This window comes from Triturus cristatus, chromosome 8 (assembly GCF_964204655.1).
Source record: "Triturus cristatus chromosome 8, aTriCri1.1, whole genome shotgun sequence".
Classification (NCBI taxonomy): domain Eukaryota; kingdom Metazoa; phylum Chordata; class Amphibia; order Caudata; family Salamandridae; genus Triturus; species Triturus cristatus.
Window position 1 is genome coordinate 1,321,347,983 of NC_140591.1, and position 20,291 is coordinate 1,321,368,273.

Sequence of the window (20,291 nt, forward strand, 5' to 3'; positions counted from 1 at the left end):
CTACTTGGGTATCATCCAACTTTTGTAATGAGCTTCCAGATATCGTCGCTAATCTGGCGAGCCCCCTTTCTAATTTTTCTATCATGGGTGATTTTAATCAACATCTCGATGAACTGTCCTCTAATGCCATTCTGGAGTTCATCGACGGCCTGGACACCTTTCAACTCAAACAAGAAGTGACCGGCCCTACCCACGATCGTGGGCACCTGCTTGACCCTGTTTTTTCGAATTTGCAAAATCTTAGGGTAACGGACCTTACTCCGATTCCTTGGTCCGATCCTTTTTTACTTTCAATGACACTGACACTGTCTGATCCTCTGCTGCCACTTATAAAAATTAGGAAATGCAGTCGTATTTGGTCTAAACTACCCATAGAAAAGAGGACTACTGAGTTAAACAAATCAGCTCCCTTACCTCAGGTCAATTCCATTATTGCTAATAACAACTATAATAGCTGGCTTGAATGCTCCCTTGATTCAGTGCTTCCTAGGAAATAATCCCTTCATCGTGTGGGAATTAATAAAAAGCCCTGGTATTCCCAGACTTTGAGGCAACTGAAACAATTGTGTAAAAAATTGGAAAGAAATTGGAGAAGGGATTACTCTGTGAGTAAAAAAGTTAAATACAGAGAGGCAATTAAAATGTACAAAAATTAAATAAAGGCTGCTCAATTGAGCTTTTATCGGGATAAGATCGTTCTGGCTGCCAATTCTCCCCGTGAAATTTTTAAAATTACAAAGTCCCTTCTTACTCCCCCGAGTCCTATTCCTGCCCCTGATAACGCCCAGCAGAGGTGTGATGAAATTGCAGAATACTTTTCCTCCAAAGTACAAATGATTTAAAATACATTCTCAAATCTCAATCTTCCGGAGGATAGTGTTATTGTCAAAAGCAAACTCTGTTGGGAGAGTTTCCTCTTCTCTCCTTATCCTCCACGCAGGAACTTCTTAGACAGTTGAAATCAGGCTCTCCTACTGATCCTGCCCCTCCGTCCATTCTAAATCTAATCCCGGACATAGTCTCTCCAGTCATACGGGATGTGATAAATTCCTCCCTGTGTAGTGGAGTGGTGCCTCCTCTCTGGAAACAGGCCAGGGTCAAGGCATTATTAAAAAAGACTAATCTTGACCCTGAGGATTGGGCGAATTATCGGACCATTTCCTTGATACCTGGAATTAGCAAACTTGCTGAAAAACATGTCAACTCGGCCTTGTCTTCATTTCTTGAAACCAATAAGTGCCTGCATCCCTCCCAGTCAGGGTTTAGATGCCAACATGGTACTGACACCGCCCTCATTGTTGTGAATGAAGAGACTAGGAAGATCTTGGATGACGGAGGCTGCGCAGCTCTAATATTGTTGGATCTTACGCAGCGTTCGACACCGTCAATCACCAACTTATGATTCAGAGACTTAGGGAGGTAGGTGTAGTGGGATCGGCGCTTGTCTGGCTTCAGTCCTTCCTGGAGAATCGGTATTTTTGTGTCTTTGAGGGTGAAGTTGCATCAGAGCATATTACTTTGCAGTGTGGAGTTCCCCAGGGATCATCTCTTAGCCCCACCATGTTCAATATTTACATGAGCTCTTTAGCTGAATTGGTGTATCCTTGGGGGATCCAGATTGTCACCTATGCGGATGACACACAATCAGTGCTGTCTCTGAGCCAGAAGAGCAAAACAGAACCGGGTCTTATATCTTGTTTGGGAAAGATTTCGGATTGGATGGACAAGTCATTTCTGAAGCTAAATGGAGCAAAAACTGAACTTATGCTTCTTGGGCATAATGTTCCCACCAGTATTGATGCTTCATGGCCCAGCTGTCTGGGTATGCCACCTGTACCAAAAATAAAGATTAAGAGCTTAGGAATTTGGCTCGACTGCAAGCTTGATTTAAAAGAACAGGCGTGTAAGGTGGCAGCTAGCTGCTATGGACAGATTAGGATGATAAGGAAGGTTCTCCCCATTCTTCCTTTTGACGCTCGACGGGTGTTAGTTCAGGTGCTGATACTCTCCCGACTGGACTATGCAAATGCAGTGTACCTTGGTGTTGCCCTGGGCACTACCAATAGGTTACAAATTGTCCAGAACTGTGCTGCCCGCCTACTTATTAACATTCCCAAACATAGTTCAGCTAAACCAGCACTTGCCGCCCTGCACTGGCTCCCGGTTCAGGCCAGAATAGGTTTTAAGGCCTTGTGTATTGCTCACAAGGCCATCGCTGGGAAAGGGTCTCCTTTGATTCAGTCGCTGGTCCAACTTTATGACCCTAACAGGATGCTGCGATCCAAGCATAAACATTTGCTCAGAGTGCCTATGTTCAAGCGAGCTCGTTCAGGAGGTCGTCGGTTTTCATACAACGTGGCCATGTTATGGAATCGTCTGCCTGAGCATATTCGCTCACAATCTAATTACTTTAGTTTTAGGAAACAGCTGAAGACCTTCCTTTTTCCCTGAGCTGTGCCTGCTGAGTGAGGTGTCATAAGTAAGCGCTGGGATGCCTATGGGTAGCCATACGCTATACAAATGCGTATTCATTCATTCATTCACCTGAGGCTGTATTACTGGGCCACGGTCCTGCAGAACTGCATTATTTTACTGAATGATCAACCACCTTCTACAACAACAGGGCCCCTGTCTCCCTTCAAATTATTACTTGGGGCTGAAGCTCGGGGCTGCCTATGGCGACAGTTAGAATACGAATACTACAAGTGGGTCAGATTCAAGATCTTGCTGGGTGCTTACAGGGTCTTCTCTAACCTCCGCAAACTTATAAGTCTGGGGAGACTGAACTGCTATACCGATATAAATAATAATGTTAATCTGTCTGCAATTTTGGGGAGATCATACTGTCCAAACTGGCATAAAGTGGGAATATTAAAACTAGGAGATTTGATATCTGTCGAAGGAATACGGTCCTTTAATGATCTCAGGATTCAATTCAAACTGAGCTATAGTGAGGCCTTTATATACCTTGCCATAAGGGATTTTTTGGTGCACAAGGCTGGGGGGCCCGCAGGCTTTGCCGCTAGTACCCTTATTGACAAGTTAAATGATCCTAATTTGCCCCCACATCGGGTGTATATACACTGCAATGAATAGCCGAATGCCTGATGACATGGTCAAGATTACAAGTAAATGGCACAAAAATTGAATACTTCCAATAATACTTTCTATCTTGCCATGCGAGCAGCTCAGAACCACCTGCTATCCGCCAAACTGAAGCCACAGTTTTACAAAACTAGCTTCTTTTTATATATCACACCTAGCAGAATCGCAAAATGGGGGACAGGCAAAGGAACTCTCTGCCCTAGATGTGCAGAATTTAGTGAGGACTCTGTCCATATGTTCTCCACCTGTATAAAACTCGAACCATTACTCAATAAAATACAGGATTTCCTCAGGGTAGTCTTATCACGTGACATCTTGTTAACCCCCACTGTTATCTTACTGGGTATACAGGATAGGATTAACAGGAAGAGCAGTGGGGCATTAATTTTTGTAGCTATGACCATTCTTAGGATCTGTATAACTTCTGTTTGGATAGACCCAAATCCTCCCTTATTCTCCCATTGGTTGGCCCGATTGGTAGCTACATGCAATCTGGAGAAGGCTTTCTATGCTAAAAAAGGCATCCGGGCCAAAAAGAAGGGACTAGACATATGGGAACCTCTATCTCGGTGGCTCAATCAGACTAATTCCTAGGGCTTTTTCTCGTTATTAACTTTTTGCTTATTGCACCTTACTTTATTCTAATGACTTTTTATCTTTGTCTTCCCTTGTATGCTACACTATGTCTGCAATGTTTGCACAAGAAGCACGAGGCACTTTATTAGTAATAGTCTTTTTAGCAACGGTACAATCATGTTCATAGTCTGAAAAACGTATGCACTGGCACTTTATACTGTTAGTATTTTCCGTTTTAACAGTTGGTATGATGTTTGCACAACTACTTGCTTTTCTTCTTGGTGCTTTCTTATGAGGAAGTTAAACTGGGATCATCACTTTAAGATAATTTTGTTCTCCCCGCTGCTGTAAAAACTCACTGTTCTAGATTAGAGGGTGGGGGGTAACACGGTATTGAATAACTCTACGATTTGTTTGTGTATTGCATATCTAAAAAAAATGAATACAATTTTTAAAAAGAAGAAGAATTTGAGCCTGCATTAATTAATTATCATGCTGTATTTTGTTCAAACTTTACTGTTAGATTTACAAACATTGTAGGAGAATAAAGATGATTCAGTAAATTTAAAAAAATGTTTTTTCAGGGGGTTATTGACCAGCAACACTCTTTACTATTCTTGGGTGTTGCTAAGATGTAACCTTATAATTGTCTGTTTTCCTCGTGTACCTAATATGAAATTATAGGTTGCATTAGAAATAGAAGACAGTATTGTCTTACTGTGTGCTTGTGGGTGTGGTTTTCAGGGTGTGTAGAAGCAAAGACAAAGAAATATGTAAAATAATATTTGTGCATTTCTAATTGTCATGCTGAATGGGTGTAATTTAGCAAGGTAGAAACTCAAGTAGTGCTGCAGAACCAGTAACCTACAGCCACCTATCATTTGTACACAGGTACTCCTAACAAAATGGTGACAACTAAAGACATATGCTTTGGAGTTTCTCGACACACCAATGATTTAGGACTACGGTTCCAAGACACAGCCATCTTTTTAAAAAGCAAGAAATCTACAGCTCGTAGGTTTGAAGTAGATTTCTGGATTTTATTTATTCACAGCAGTCATGGAAATTGTTAGAACTGGAGTTCTGGTTGTCACAGTGTGCACCCTGTACAAGAAGGAACAACCACGCAAGTCAGGGCAAGCTACATAGACACTAAAAGATAGTCTGTGCTCACCCTTTGGTAGCTTGGCAAAGCGCAGTCAGGCTTATCTAAAGAGGCTATTTGTAAACACACACACACACACACACTCACACACACTCACACACTCACAATGAAAACACCACAGAAAATATTTCAAGTAGCGTTAGAAAGATAGTTTATATTTTTATGAGTAAAACAAGAAACAAGGCCCAAACTACAAATCGCCAATAAGTAGAACCGGATTATAGTGCTCAGTGTCACAAAGCACCAATTAGGGACATCTGGTCATGCTAGACAGGGGTAATTCCAAAGTTCAGGCTGACTGCGATGGAGGGCAGGTCGGCTACAGGACTCACACAAGTCCCATTGAAAAAGTACCTTGGATCGAGGAAGAGTCAACGGCAAAAAGGAAGGAAGTCTTTGATTTCCCTGAGACTTCAGTAGAGGGGGCAAGCCAGCAATCCCTTGGAGTCACTCTGGGTTCAAGTGAGATGGGTCCAGTCCTTATCCTCAGCAGAGCAGAGATCAGCTGGCAGCAGGGCTGCACAGCAAAGCAGAAAATCAGTTCTTCCAGAGAAGCATAGTGGCAGTCCGTGTAGCATTGCAGTCTTTACTCCTGGCAGAGTTCTTCACAGGATCAGTAATGTACTGTCTTAGTAGCACACAGGCCCTTTCTTCCCAGACCTGGCTCCAGACTATTAGTAAGGAATAATCAGTACTTTGTGTGGGGAACAGGACGCTGCCTATTCAGGTGTATCTGTCTGCTCCTCCCTCTGTTCCTGCCCTGGAAGAGCTTCGAGAATGCGGATGAATGCATATGAGTTCTCTGTCACACCTACCCTTCCTGTGTTTGTCTCTGTCTAGAGGTAATGCACAAAGTGTAGCTGTCACCCACCCCAGATTTGTATTGGAGACAGGCTGCTGGCACACACAGCAGAGAAATGTCCACTTTCTAATGTGGCATTTCTAAAACAGTAATGTTAAACCCAACTTTACCAGTAAACAGGATTCATCATTACCATTCCAAAGATATAAAACATGAAGCAGCTACTCCATTCTAATCAGGAATTACATTTTAAAAGTGTATGAAGGAATTCCCAATGCAAAGCTATGAGAGGAGAAAGCCTCACAGTAGTGACAGACGGATTTGGGTGTTTGTCATTACCAGGTAATGCAAAACATACCAGTACATGTCCTACCTTTAACTTACACAGCACCCTGCCATATGAGCTATCTAGGGCACACCTTAGGGATGACTTATCTGTAAAAAAGGGGGAGTTTAAGGCTTGGCATGTAGTTTTAGATGCCAAGTCTAATTGGCAGTAAACTGCACACACAGGCCCTGCAATGATAGACATGAGAAAGGTTTAAAAGGCTGCTTATGTGGGTTGCACAATAAGTGCCACAGGCCCATTAGTAACATTTATGTTGCAGGCCCTGGGTATATTGTATACCACTTTACAAGGTTCTTACAAGTAAATGAAATATTTCAATCTAAAGACCCAATGTGTATACACCATTGTTACCATGTTCAGGAGAGAAGCACACTCACTTGAGCACTTGTTAGCAGTGGTGAGGTGCTCAGAGTCCTAGATCCAACAAAAAGCAGGTTAGAAAAAAAGGAGGCGGAAAAACATTTGGGCTGACCCTTTGGAGAGGGACCTTTTCCAACTGATATCTACAAGAGTTCCCCTACTGCATAATACTTAAGGATGCTGATTGTTCACGACGGTGGTCAATTACGTGAATAAGTATAGTGAAAAAATGCATTTTTAGCATGTGACTTTATTGCCTTTTTCATCGACAGGGAGCATGTTTTTGCACTGTAGAGAAGCAACTTCACCTACAGTCTTGTTCACTATAGAGGTAATCTTTTTTCTTTCCCACACTGTTTTCTATGTGCTGTGTGGGTGCTAAACCAAATGAAATACATGTGAGTAAAAACAAAGGTCGGGCTTTGTGAGTACTAACAAGAGTGCTTATCTATGGAGAGAAGAGTAGGAGTTATTGTGCAGTCTTTCATATTAGCACTAGGCCTGGGCGTAGTTTGCGGAGATTTGCTACGTGGAACTCCATGAAGTTACACGAAAACTCTGCGAAGTTCCGCGAGTGGCGGAGTGCAGTGCGAACTGCAGTTTGCACTGGTATTCCTGCAGGTTGGGTAGGAATTGTACCCAAGCAGCAGCTCGCGCTCGCGAACTTACCGTTCGCGATAACGAACTTCCCGTTCACGATCGCGAGCGGGGAAAAAACTCTGCTGCACATCGCGAAGCGGAGCTTTCTGCACTCTGCGAGCTCCGAGGAGTGCGGAGTGCAGAAAACTCCGCAAAATTCACAAACAGAGCGAAGTTCACCGCCCAAGCCTAATTAGCACTGTACATAGTGAACAATGTCTCAGTCAGATGTATGTTTGAAAGGCATCGAATCTTGCTTCCTTCTCCCTTCCAGATGTGTTCTGTGTGAGGCCAGATGGCCTTGCAATGAGAATCACTAAATTAAGTTCTCCAAGTAGCAGAATGGAAAATTCAACTCTGCTGTGTTTCTGTTATTTTGTATTAACAAGTTAATAGATCTTATGTTCATTACACAATTTGACCTGATTTGTTTGTAACATGGAAGTATTATTAGTAAAGCCTTGCCACATACGTCATTAGCAGATTACCAGTGTTCAGATTTTCACACGTTTGACTCCTAGTGACCTGTTGTAAGAAATTGAATTAAAGGTTGAAGGGGTGAAACCCTTCTCAAGCAACAATCAGAATCCTTGTCAGGGTGAACTACAAACATCACTAAATCAACCTGTGCTTCATCATCTGGTAGCTTGGCACAAAAGCAATCAGGCTTAACTTAGAGGTACTGCGTAAGTTTTTATGCTGCACACAAATAATAATAATATGAAAACACCATACAAAATAAATTACAAGTCAATTTAGAAAGCTAGGGTAGATTTTAATAAAGACAATGAAACCAAAATGACAAAAATCCAATTAGTAGAACTCGAGATATGCAATTTCAAATTGTTAAGTACATAGTGCCTAAAAGCACAAAGCGCTACTCGCGGTCAACTGGTTGTGTTAGACTGGGAAAATCACAAATTCACACTGCCCACGATGGAGCACAGGCCACATCATGAACTAGGTTAGTCCTGCTTAAAAAGTTACCTTCTCAAAGTCAGGCGCGAAGAGTCCAGTTCATGCTTGACGAGGCCATAAAGAGTAAGGAGAGTGTCACAAATGGTTGTTGCTGTGGCGTGAAGAGCTGGCCTGGCAACATGGACGGTTGTCGGTGTAGCGCAAGGATCCAGTCTGATGCTGTAGATAGTAGTTGCTGGCGCTTTGCGTTGGAGGTCTCCGCACAAAGTGCAGATCTTGCATTGCTGTTCGTCGCCGGCAGTCACTGTAGCATGAAGATTCGGGTTCACCAGAGCTTCATGTTGGTGATCAAGACAGGCAGACGGATCTTGGCATGAATGGGCCAGTTCGTGGTAGTACTGAGTCCCAAAACTTCAGGATTTCTCCTTTCTTCACGGAAGGAACTCCACTGATGCCAGCCAAGGGTCCAGGACCTGGGGAAACACCTCCTGGGGATCAGGAACTCACTCCAGCAGAGGCCATCAAGTCCAGTTGTAGAACAGAAGCTAGGCAATTCCAGGGAGGATCTGGAGATTGTTGTGTCCCTGTAGCTCAGAACAGGAGGTCAGTCAACTGTTCCTTGGAGTCACTCAGGTAGCCTGGGATGAAGGGAGCAGCAGGGTCATGTTTCGCAGGACACTGGCAGCAGGCCACAAATGGTTACGGCAAAAAATGGAAACTTTCTTAAAAGTGAAATTGTGACTTAAAATCAGACACTCACATTAAAGAGGATGTTAAAGTACAATTAATTAGAGAACAAACATGACATTTTTTCTATCTGGTCCGAATCAAAAGATAGCAATTACTAAATGTAATAAGGTACCCCATTCTTATCCTATAGGAGACATAGGCTTCTCCCCCAGTGAAAAATAATTTTGGAGCTTTTCACTACCAGGCCATGTAAAACTTAAAACAGAAGTCTACTTTTTAAATACAATGGCCCCTACACTGTGGGGGGTTTAGGGCCTACCTTAGAGGTGGCTTATACGTATAAAAAAGGTAGGGTTAGGCTAGGCAAAACACTTATTTTGCCAGGTTGAAACAGCAGTTTTAAATTGCCCTACAGGCTGCAATGGCAGGCCGGAAACATGTTTTAAAGAGCTACTTTGGTGAGAGCTGCAGGCCCAGAAGTAGCATTTAATGTACAGGCCCTGGGTACATGCAGTACCATATACAAGGGATTTATAAGCAAATTACATGTTCAATCAGGTGTGGGTCAATTTTACCAGGATTTAGGGTGAGACCACAAGCACTGTAGGACTGGTGGTAAAGTGCACAGAGTCCTATAGCTCACAAAAAAGATTCAGAAAACAGGAGGGGTGAAGTCAAAACATATAGGGGTGACCTTGCAGAGAGGGCCAAGTCTAACACCTGTCCACATGGTTAAGCTCCTTGAAATTTGGTTGGAGGTACAAATGGGGGTTTAGAAGCATGAAGGCTCCTGCACTCGTGTAATGGAGTGACAGGATGTAAAGTTAGTTTTCTCTACTGGTCCAATAGGCCTTGGGCATAGGGTACCAGACTATAAATCTATTGCTAGGTTGCACTGAAGTTTCACAGTAGTTCCCCTTTCCCCTCAGAAAGGTCAAGAGTATAGTTATATCTGAACAAGCGAGCCGACATCCCCAGGCAGCCACCAGATCATTTTGTTTGGATGTCAACTACAGCAGCCATTGTTGAGGAGTTCCATGGAGTCAACTGGACATTTTGCTTGAGAAGGTGGGTGATATCAGGAAGCACTGGAACACTCTGATTCAGGAGCTTAGAGCCCTTTGTTAGAGTGGGTAGAGGAGATCTGGGGGACAAGATCACTTTATTTTGGTGGAGGGGTGCACTGGGTAGTGCCATAGGAGAAAAGCATTCAGGTATAGTGTCACAGTACCATAAGACCACATTGGTTGGATAGATGACATGCTTGTGTGCACATTTTTTACATGGTGTGGGTAATCAGATACTTATGCACTTTTAAATCCGACTACAGACAGCTTTAGGTGTGTTACAAGCTGTGTTACGAGACCTCAAGTCACTGCACAACACATAACACCCAACACACACCACACACAATCACAGCACAGAGAAAATAAAGAAATTAGATTTGGATCAATCCCCTTATACATTGACTTGTTTGGCTAAGCCTTGCTAGTAATGGGGTTTCTGGTTGGCTAGGGTATACACCTAAGCCAGGCAGAACCCACCACTCTAGTCAGGGTAAGTGAGCTACACACAAAAGATAACCCCTGCTCACCCCCTTTGTAGCTTTGCAGAGCAGTCAGGTTTATCCCCGAGGCAATGTGTAAAGGGTTTGCACAACACACACACACACCAGTGACACACTAGGTACACCACAAAAAGAGACTCCACACAAGGTTATATAAAAATATCCTTTGTATTATTCATAAAATACTTTAGACCATAATCACAAAAATCACTGTGCCACTAGGCACTTGTCATGACATCACATAGATTATAAAATCACTTGGCCCATCTGGCCATTGTCATAACAACACAAGTAGTGCATAAAGTAAATTCTTGTAGACTGCACGCATCACCAACATGTGATGAGAACATCACCTTACACCATCACTGCACATATCCAGCAGGTCCTGGAAAAGTGCTCATTATTATGACCAGTAAAAGGCATCAACAACCGTCATACATCCATATCAGGGCTCATATGTGCAGTATGTGAGGTAGAAACCCTTAAAGCTTACTAGATTAACACTAAACAACACTAAGAGTGGCACCTGCGCTCTTATTACAAGTTATGCGGTAGGTCTATTTCTTTGCCGGTAGGCTTCTAGGCCACCTGCCCGCTTACACCCGGGAATGCAGTAATTTTCGGGGATTCCTTCCACTGAGGAATCGGGGGCCTCCATCGCGGTGTGACCGCGTCCTCGGGCCCAACACAGGGCCTCCAAGTATGTGCAGATACTAAGAGGAAGCTACCCCGTTGCCGAATTTGGGTGTGGAACCCTCACAGAGTCCCCTGCCTATCATCCATAGAAAGGCAGCTGCCCACGAACATGTGGCATAGCTACTGCAACCGGGTAGTGCTGGACTAATCCCTCTAAGTACAGCGTTTTCTGTGCTCTCTCTATTTCGGGCGGTTATCGGGCCGCCTGCCCGCTGTGAGTGCTGTCAACAAAAGGAAAATCAAGCGGGAGACGAGGCACGCAGTCCAGCCCTTGCATGAATGCAGCTGGGGCTGTCGCAAGCAAGGGGCACGGTCCCGGCTTCAGAGGTGTGGAACGGGAGCTGATTGGAACCCGCCAGGCTCCTGTTCCTTCTAGGGTGCAGCTGGTCATCATTCCCTTTCTCACTGGCCATTCCTTAGCTGGGGACAACTCGTGGTTGTATGATAGAAGCACATTCTTTTACCATGCATGCTTTTACCACATAATTTCATGGTAAAGGCATGAATGGTAAAAGGGTATGTGTGGCTAAGCTCAGGACCCCCCTCCCCCTGCCCTCAGCTACAAACTCCCATCCCACTCCCCACCCTGAGTTCCAAATACCCCGACCGCCTCGAAACCCTCATGGTGTCCCTAACCTTTTATAGACACTATCTCGACCCCCTCCCACCCTCTTGCGCTGTCAGTAAAACTACCCCAACCCCTTCCACTGCCCTTAGGCCTAAAACCCAAACCCCTATTTTAAAAAACTTCTCTGACACCCCCTCCCCGAGCCCTAAAAACTACCCACCCTCCCCAAGCCCTAAAAACTACCCACTCTACACATTCCCCTCCCCCTGCCTGAGGCCTAAAACCCTGTCCCTTAACAAACATTATACAGACCCCTCCCACCCGTGCTGTCCCTAAAAGTACTCCAACCTCTTCCACTGCCCTTAGGCCTAATACATTAACCCCTAACACTGCCCTGAAAATGACTCCGACCATCCCCCAGCCCTGAAAACGACCTCTGACCCCAGCCCTGAAAACTACCTCTGACCCCCAGGCCTGAAAACCACCCCGAACCACCAGCCCAGAAAACTTCCCCTGACCCCCCCACCCAACCCCCAGCCCAGAAAACTACCCCTGACCCCCAGCCCAGAAAACTACCCGACTTCCCAATCCAGAAAACTACCCCTGACTCCCCAGCCCAGAAAACTACACCCAACCCCCAGCCCAGAATACTACCCTGACAGCCCAACCCAGAAAACTACTCCCTGCCCAGAAAACTACCCAGCCTAGCCCCACTTACCTCACCTTGGCTCTCTTCCTGGCAAGGTCCTCCTGCTTCCATTCCTGCTGCTTGCAGTAGCCAGCAGCTAGACCGTGCACTACCTTAACCACATACATGCATGGTTAAGGCATATGCGTGGTTAAGGAAAGCATGGTTAAGCTTGCGTACTCGAAACACGCGTGGTTAAGTCGTGTTGTTCTGACCCTTTCCCACAACTCTGTGCTCCCCACAAGTTCAGCTGAGGCTCCAAAGTGCCCAGCTCGCCATTCGCTTCTTTAAGGTGGGTCTCCGTCGGGCCGCAAGGGCCCGTCACCCACCGCACGGCAGTCACGAGCAGGGAAAGCGCTTCTTTTTCCTGAGCTCTCCCCTCCCCCCCCCCCCCCCCCCCAAGGACTTGGGCGCTGCAGTGCTGCACGTGTTGCTGTGGGAAGAAAAGTGACCTTCACGCGCTGTCAAAAATTACGAGACAGCGCCCTTCACATTCCGTAATCATAAGCAGGAAAGTGCCCTCAATGAAATGATTTTCCCGCAACACAGGGCCCCTTCAACACCGCCCTATATGCGCCGGAATGAAAAATCACGTGCTCACCAGGCGCCAAATTTTCAAGTATACAGGGCAGGCCTGCCCAGCCCTGGCAGATCATTGGAGCACACAGACAGGGAGAAGGCAACATGCCAGCACACAGGGTCTCTGCAAGCCAAGAGGCAGTCCTTCCAGCAGGTCAGCACAGCAAAGCAGAGGTCAAGTGGCAGTCTCGTCTGGAAGCATAAAAGCTTCTCCTCTGGTGCAGTCTGTGGTGTCAGAAGTAGCTTGTTACAAGTCCAAGCAGTGTCTAGATTCATGGGGTCACAGCCCCTGTACTTATAGTCCACAAGTCTTTGTTCTGAGGGGCACTTCAACACCCCCTTTTCAAATCCCAAGCCCTGGTCCCAGACACACTACAGAGGTGCGGAGACAGCATTGTAGAAGGCACGTACAGCCCGATTCAGGTGCAAGTGCAACTCTTCCCACCACTCTAAATTCATCCAAGGTCTATTCAGCCTAGCGCTGAGTAACTCAGGTAAGGCAGGACACACCTAAACCCCCTTGCGACTTTCTAGAGTGAATGCATATCCCTCTCTCCTGTCATTCTAAAGCAGGCGGTGAATACACATCAAGGCTGGGCACAAAGACTCCTAAGCACACAGAAATGCCTACTTCTAAAAGTGGTACAAAAGGAGGTGGTGATGGACAGAGCATCAGAACCAATCAAACACTCAGTACCCCCTTTGGTATCGCTTTGTTCGCCCTAAGTAGGCAGGGTATGCCCAGATGTGGGTCCCTTGCTCACTTTGCCACTGGATTCAAGATAGCCTGGCTGACGAGGGTTATGAACCCGAAACCGGTCCCAGGATGCTTGTTTCTGGTCCAGGGAAGACATGGTTTGGCAGTTCGGGCTGGACTGTTCCCATGATGCACAGGGTCAGACTGATTTGCATATGGCCATGTCTGAACTGGGGTGGTGGAGTGAGCTAAAGAATGATGATGGATTAAACCCAGATCAGTTGACTGGGGGTGAGTGTTTGATTTGCTGAAACGCTCCGTCCATCATCCCCTTTGGTATCGCTTTGTTCGCCCTAAGTAGGCAGGGTATGCCCAGACGTGGGTCCCTTGCTCACTTTGCCACTGGATTCAAGATAGCCTGGCTGACGAGGGTTATGAACCCGAAACCGGTCCCAGGATGCTTGTTTCCGGTCCAGGGAAGACATGGTTTGGCAGTTCGGGCTGGACTGTTCGCATGAGGCACAGGGTCAGACTGATTTGCATATGGCCATGTCTGAACTGGGGTGGTGGAGTGAGCTAAAGAATGATGCTGGATTAAACCCAGATCAGTTGACTGGGGGTGAGTGTTTGATTTGCTCAAACGCTCAGTCCATCATCCCCTTTGGTATTACTTCTAAAAGTGGCATTTCTAAAATAGCAACGACAAATCCACTTTCACCAGAAAGCAGTGTTGTGGGGATTCTGCTCATGCACAGAACTATGCGCAGGAAAGCAGGACCTCAGTGAATTGTGGTGTACCAAAAAACTCACCTCAGTACCCAGAACCCCTATCCGACTAGCATCAGTGTCTCATTCGTTCTCTGTACTACAGCGAAGCTACCAATGATTAGACAACCCAGAACAAGCGACTTAGGTTACTCTCAGGAATGGTGGGAATCAAGAACACTCTTTTGGTTTTTTTCTCATATCAGTCCACAAAATGAGTAAACAGAGACACGGAAAAGTTTAAAATGTTTATTTTTAACTATGTGCTCTAAGATGCAGCATTTTGGCTAACATAAGCAGACAAATGATCAGAAATAAAACCATCAGCATTGTTACAATTTCATAAAACACAAAGGGAGAAATCATATTATAATGATTGTGGAAACAGGTCCTATAGCACCTTGTGTACCACCCTCCCCTGGCTAGAAACTAGTTTTATAATAATAGAAGGTCTCTAGGCTTGAATGGAGAACCCCATACCTCCAAGATCAGCTTAGGCGAATCACATCACAGGATCAGCACTGCTTTCTGTGTCTGGAAAGGTTTTTCTCCAAGTGCCTGTATCATGCATGCAATGCAATATTAAAGGCACCCGAGTTTCAGATATTTGCAGCTGTGTGCTTGTTGTGTCTAGAGCGTGGGCCGACCAACCTGAATTCAACAGCATACATTGTTATTTGACCTTGACGGCTTCTGCACACAGTGTTCAGACTAAGGTCGCGGTGTAAGTCTAGGGATGTGAAAATCAGACCGTTCTCATGTGAAGAAAAAGCAAGCAAGAAGTTTTACTTATAATAACAGCTACCTTTAGTGTCGTGTGCAAAAGCAGCAAAGTGGCAAGATGGCGTTTAACATCTAAAATGCTTATGCTAACATAGCAAATGTGTGCAGGCAAAACCCTGTCTTCACCACAGCAGGATTTATCACTACTATTCCAAACATACTAAACATGGTCACGCTACCCCTTTCATATTAGAAATTACCACTGAAACATATATCGGGGAATCCCCCAATGCAGACCTGTGAGAGGTCAGCCTCACAGCAGTGAGAAACCAAAAGGCTGTTTGTCACTACCAGGATATGCCACAGAGATAAGGCACATGTCCTACCTTTTACCTACACAGCACCCTGCCCACAGGGCTAGCTAGGGCCTACCTTAAGGGGTGACTTATATGTAGTAAAAGGGGAGTTTCAGATGTGGCAACCACTTTACATGCCACAGCAGTAACTGCGTGCGCAGACCCTGCAGCAGCAGAGGCCTGAGACAAGTTTGAAAGGCCACTTTGCAAGGTGGCGCACGAAGAGCTGCAACCCCATTAGTAGCATTTCATTTACAGGTCCTGGGTATATTAGATACCACTGTACAAGGGAATTACAGGTAAATTAAATATGCTAAACAGGTGTAGACCAGTCTTACCAAGAGAGAGCACATGCACTTTAGCACTGATCAGCAGTGGTAAAGTGCCCAGAGTCATAAAACCAACAAAAAGAGGTCAGAAGAAATGCAGAAGTAAGGCAAAAGGTTCTGGGATAACTCTGCAAAAAGGGCAAAGTTCAACAAGTCTGCATCAGGGATCTACTGTTTGGGTTGTCCGGCATGTTTTGGTATCAGCTCATGGCATTATGTAGATGTGTACCCTTATCTCTTCTCCTTATCTGAAAAAAATAATGATAAGTTTAAGCAGACCTGCTGTTTTTTCAGCTCGCCTGGCTCTTCAAATGTCCCTGCCAGGGATTCATTCACATTAAGGGCACCCGGACACCCTTATCCTCCGCTTAAGTACTTATTTGTACAGAGCACCTGCTCCTCTTGTTGCTCCTGTCTTGCACGATTACATTCAGTACACCCGGGATGACTGCCAACACTTCCTGGTTGAAGTTTTGGCAGAGAATCAGAGCTCTGCAGATCTCTACACAAGCTTGTCATTATTTGCAAAGTCGTCACGTTCCTAGATTAAAAAAATGTGGATTTCCTTTAATATTTAGAAAACTACTGAAGGGATTTACACCAAGCACCAAAAAGTACAATCTGTGAACCGAAAGCTAGCTTTTGCCAAATTTGGTGTAATTCTGTTCAGCAGTTCGGGCTGGCTGCAGGCATGTTTACAGAGCCTATTGAAATTAACATGGGAAAAACACTTTTTTTTTTACCCCACGCCCTTTTTGTCGACCCCCACTTGATAGATCGCCCAAAACATTCAATGCGCAACAAGAATCACTGGCATACTTTTTGGGGGAAAATTTCATGAAGATTCGTCAAAGGGCATCAACGATATAGACAAGTCAAAAAACTATTTTCGGTGTTAGATGATTGTTAGTTATCATTATTATGATAAGGACTGTGTGGGATTGTCAGTAGTCTCAACATGCCATTTTCAACACCGTAGTTCTCATGATCTTACTGCTGTAGGTGGACTGCAGTTGGCTCCATGGCTGGATAGACTCAACAACTACCTGAAAGTAGCTTATTCATGTCAGGAGGGTGTACCTGAGCATTGATTTCTGGACTGAGAAAGTTTCCACCGATTTGTGGGATTTTCTGGAATTGCAGAAGTAATGTGAAGAGTTTGCCTTCATATGGACACTAAGACGGCAATGCAAATTAAAAGCACTCATTTTAGCAGTTAGTAACTTATGTGCTGCACTCCCTTGCATAGTGATTTGATGCATGTCTTTAATGCACACCACTTTGGCTGTGGTGCACAGAGACCATTCATTGCCTCACATGGAGGAACACAATTAGAGGGAACATTGCCCTGGACTCCCAGTATAGTTCCTGTGGTGAGCTGTGTGAGGAAGTGAGTCACCAGAACATTATGCTGTCTGGCATTTGCACCGCAAGCCCCTGAAAGTCTGGTGCTGACACTGCAACCATAAGTGCTCACCAGTGTGGAGCCTCCACATCAGCCTGGAGCCCGCAACTGCAGAAGACAAGCATCCCCCTACATTGGACCGGAAGCCGTAACTGCAGAAGAAAGCATCCCCCTACATTGGACCGGATGACGTAACTGCAGAAGATAAGCACCCGCCTGCATTAGCCCAAAGGCCACAACTATTAAAGATGAGCTCATGCCTTGATCAGCCCAAAGGACACGCCTGTCAAAGGTGAGCACCCACCTGCATTAGCCCAGAGGCTGCATTTGCGTAAGGGAATACAGGGGGAGGGGTCAATCTAAGGATATCAGAAACTCCATATGGGGACCAGAACACGGACGAAAGAGTTAAGCTGTCTTCTATCAGTTAGGAGAAAAAACAGATGTTCGAGGTACATTACCCAGAGATTGTGTGCGGCTTTATGGTGTGACTGCGCCACACAGCCAAGCCGCATTCTAGGCAGTGTTGACTAACGCAACATGAGTAAGATAATCTTTGGCATCTAGATCCCTTCAAAGAGTACCAGTGGTCAATGGAGACATGACAACAATATCGCACTGGCCCAGTTTAAATAAAGTGATGGATAAGGTAGCGTGTGAATGAAGAAAATTAAGATTAAAAAAAATGAGCCTAGATGTTCTGTCACAGAATGGAAATCACTAACACATTGCTATTATATCAGCATCACACATTCACCCAAACCCCACACTCAAGCATTCGTACACCCAACCCATAATAGTATCCATCCAGCCATACACTCCATATCTATGTATCCAATCATTCACCATTAAATTCACCCAAAGACGTCCAAACATCTGTTCATATATCCAAACATCTGTTCATATATTAAAGCAGTCTATGCAAGCTTGTATGCCTGTATTTGCCCGTAGATGTGTTGTCTGCATGTGTACCTGTATAAATGTTGGCTCTTCTTGTATTAGTTTAGCAATGTGTATTCTCACTGAGTGTGTGAGTTCCAGTATATGTTTTGTTTGCTTTCAATTCCAATGCAATCATGCAATAACATACAACTATTACAAAAACACACCATAACAAATGTATATGTAACAAATAAGTTAGACCTATTGGTTTTGCTGCTGCTTGCTTCAGGGTTGGCATGAAAGGGCATTGGAATATTGTGTTCAGCTGATGAGGTGCACAAGCAGTCACAGAGCAGAGAGTGCTTGCGGCATTCCACGGATGGGTAGAAGACGGGTGTGGTGCCAACTGGAATACATCTTCTGTTACTGTGCAAGGGAAGATCAGTAAAGAGCGTGTCTATTTCTTTAAGAAGGCATATTTAAGACCCATTGTAGCCTGCTGTCAACATTTCCAGCGATCAAGTTCATACTGTGGAGATGGTGAGAACCTCATTGGCAGGGTGCGATAGAAACATGTTGCACAGGCATATGGAATAAAGGTATCTGCCGCAGGAACGAGGGTCCGAGCTCCATGATTGTTGGGAAGGTAAGCAGAGCTGGGGGAGGTATAGCAACATTGAGAGGATAAGCTGAGGTTACCCTTAGATGAGTCAAGCTTCATGTTTCACACTAAGGAGCTTTTCAACGAGCAGTAAATACAGAAAGGGGCAGATTTATCAACACTTTCAGCCAGTGCAAAGTGAACAAATGTGATGCAAACCAGCAAAAAGGGTTTATAAATTATTTACTATCCTGCTCAAAACTTTTTTTGCGATGGAAAGTAGCACCAAAAGTAAAGCAAATAGCATTTTACGCTACTTTTCACTACTTTGTGCCAAGGGGTCATTCTATGAGTGGTACCTGGGTGTTCCCACTCTGCCTCTCATTGTTTTTGATCTACTAACAATGATAGAAAGGACTTTGCACCAAAGGATAATACCTACTCATGGCAGGCACTAACAAGGAGAAGTTTTTAATTTCCCCTAACTTTTCACACATTGCATATGTGTTGCACTGTGCAGCACTCTAATATGTGAGAAAACGTTTGGAGTATGTCTAAGCATAGTACCCTCCCAGTACAAAACCTGTGGTAGACATCATGCAAAGTGTACGTGCAGCACTAGGCAGGCTAAATCAGTGCCAGCACTGTGTAAAATCCACTGCAGTACTATAACTTAATATATGTGGTGCTGTCCTGCTCTCCTACCAGAGCAACTTTGTTTGCAGTGTGGCACTATAAATTAGTACATATCTCATGAGGGCTTTTAGTCTCACTGTTGTAAGAAGGAACAGAGAAAATTAGAGCGAGAAAGAGAGAGAGAGGAAGAGGCAGGAGATAGGAAGAGATGAAACGTTCTGTTTATATCAAACTTCCTACCTGGTGTGACGTATCACACTAATCTTCTCTACATCATATCATCAGTAGGATTTTTCAAGAGAAGATTAGAAACATATAGACTTTCCTCAAGACTGTACCTCAAATTGTATGCATGCACAGTCGGCTATAATTTCAGACACAGATACGTACCTGGTCCCTTGGCACCAGACCGGTTGACTCTGCCAAGCCTGAAAATAACGGCTCTTTCGTATTCTTGAACAATCTGCATAGAATAGAAATGGATGAAATACTTGTTCAAAGCAGAACTCATAACGGTTCTCCTAACCAAAAGAGTCAAGTCAATTTACAATTTTACAATTACAATTTATTTATTATTGTTAGAACCGGGGATCTCTAGTTGGCAGTGGTAGGTACCTTTGACCAAATAGGGACCCTTGCTTCTAGTCAGGGTTATGGGGTACACTTCTAAAATAATCCCTGCTCACCCCCTTGGTAGCTTGGCACGAGCAGACAGGCTTATCTCAGAGGCAGTGTGTAACACCACACCAGTTTAGAAAACAAAATAAGTAATCTTTACTAGACTTAACACAAGACCAAACAACAAAAATCCACAATACTGTACTCAAAAATAGACATTAAAATGGTAGGAAATAGGTTAGTTCAATGTAGATGGTAAATGCGACACTTTACTCTCAAAGTACCTTGTATGCATCACGCAATACAAACAAAAGGGTCGCAGGGAAGGTGATGCGTCAGTTCCTTGCTTCAGGGGAGGTGATGCGTCAGTTCCTTACTGCAGCGCAGGGGAGGTGATGCGTCGGTTCCTTACCGGAGAGGAGGTAATGCGTCGGTTTCTTACTGTGATCCGGTGCGATGCGACAAGATGGTGCCACGATGTGACGATCCGGTGCAATGCGAGAAAACGGTGTCTTGATGCGATGCGACAACATTGGATGCGATGCGTGGACGCCCGACGGCCGTGCGGCGAACTCGA

At 44.8% G+C, this 20,291-nt stretch overlaps 1 protein-coding gene across 2 annotated transcripts in view; it reads right to left on the reverse strand.

Annotated features, from left to right (window-relative positions):
• Positions 1 to 20,291, reverse strand: part of LOC146805739 (stomatin-like) — a 475,458-nt gene that overhangs the window by 255,313 nt on the left and 199,854 nt on the right. For both annotated transcript variants that reach the window (XM_085623041.1, XM_085623040.1), the window contains one exon: positions 19,487 to 19,559. In XM_085623041.1, coding sequence (XP_085479167.1) covers positions 19,487 to 19,559 — 73 coding nt within the window. The remainder of the gene's footprint in view (positions 1 to 19,486; positions 19,560 to 20,291) is intronic.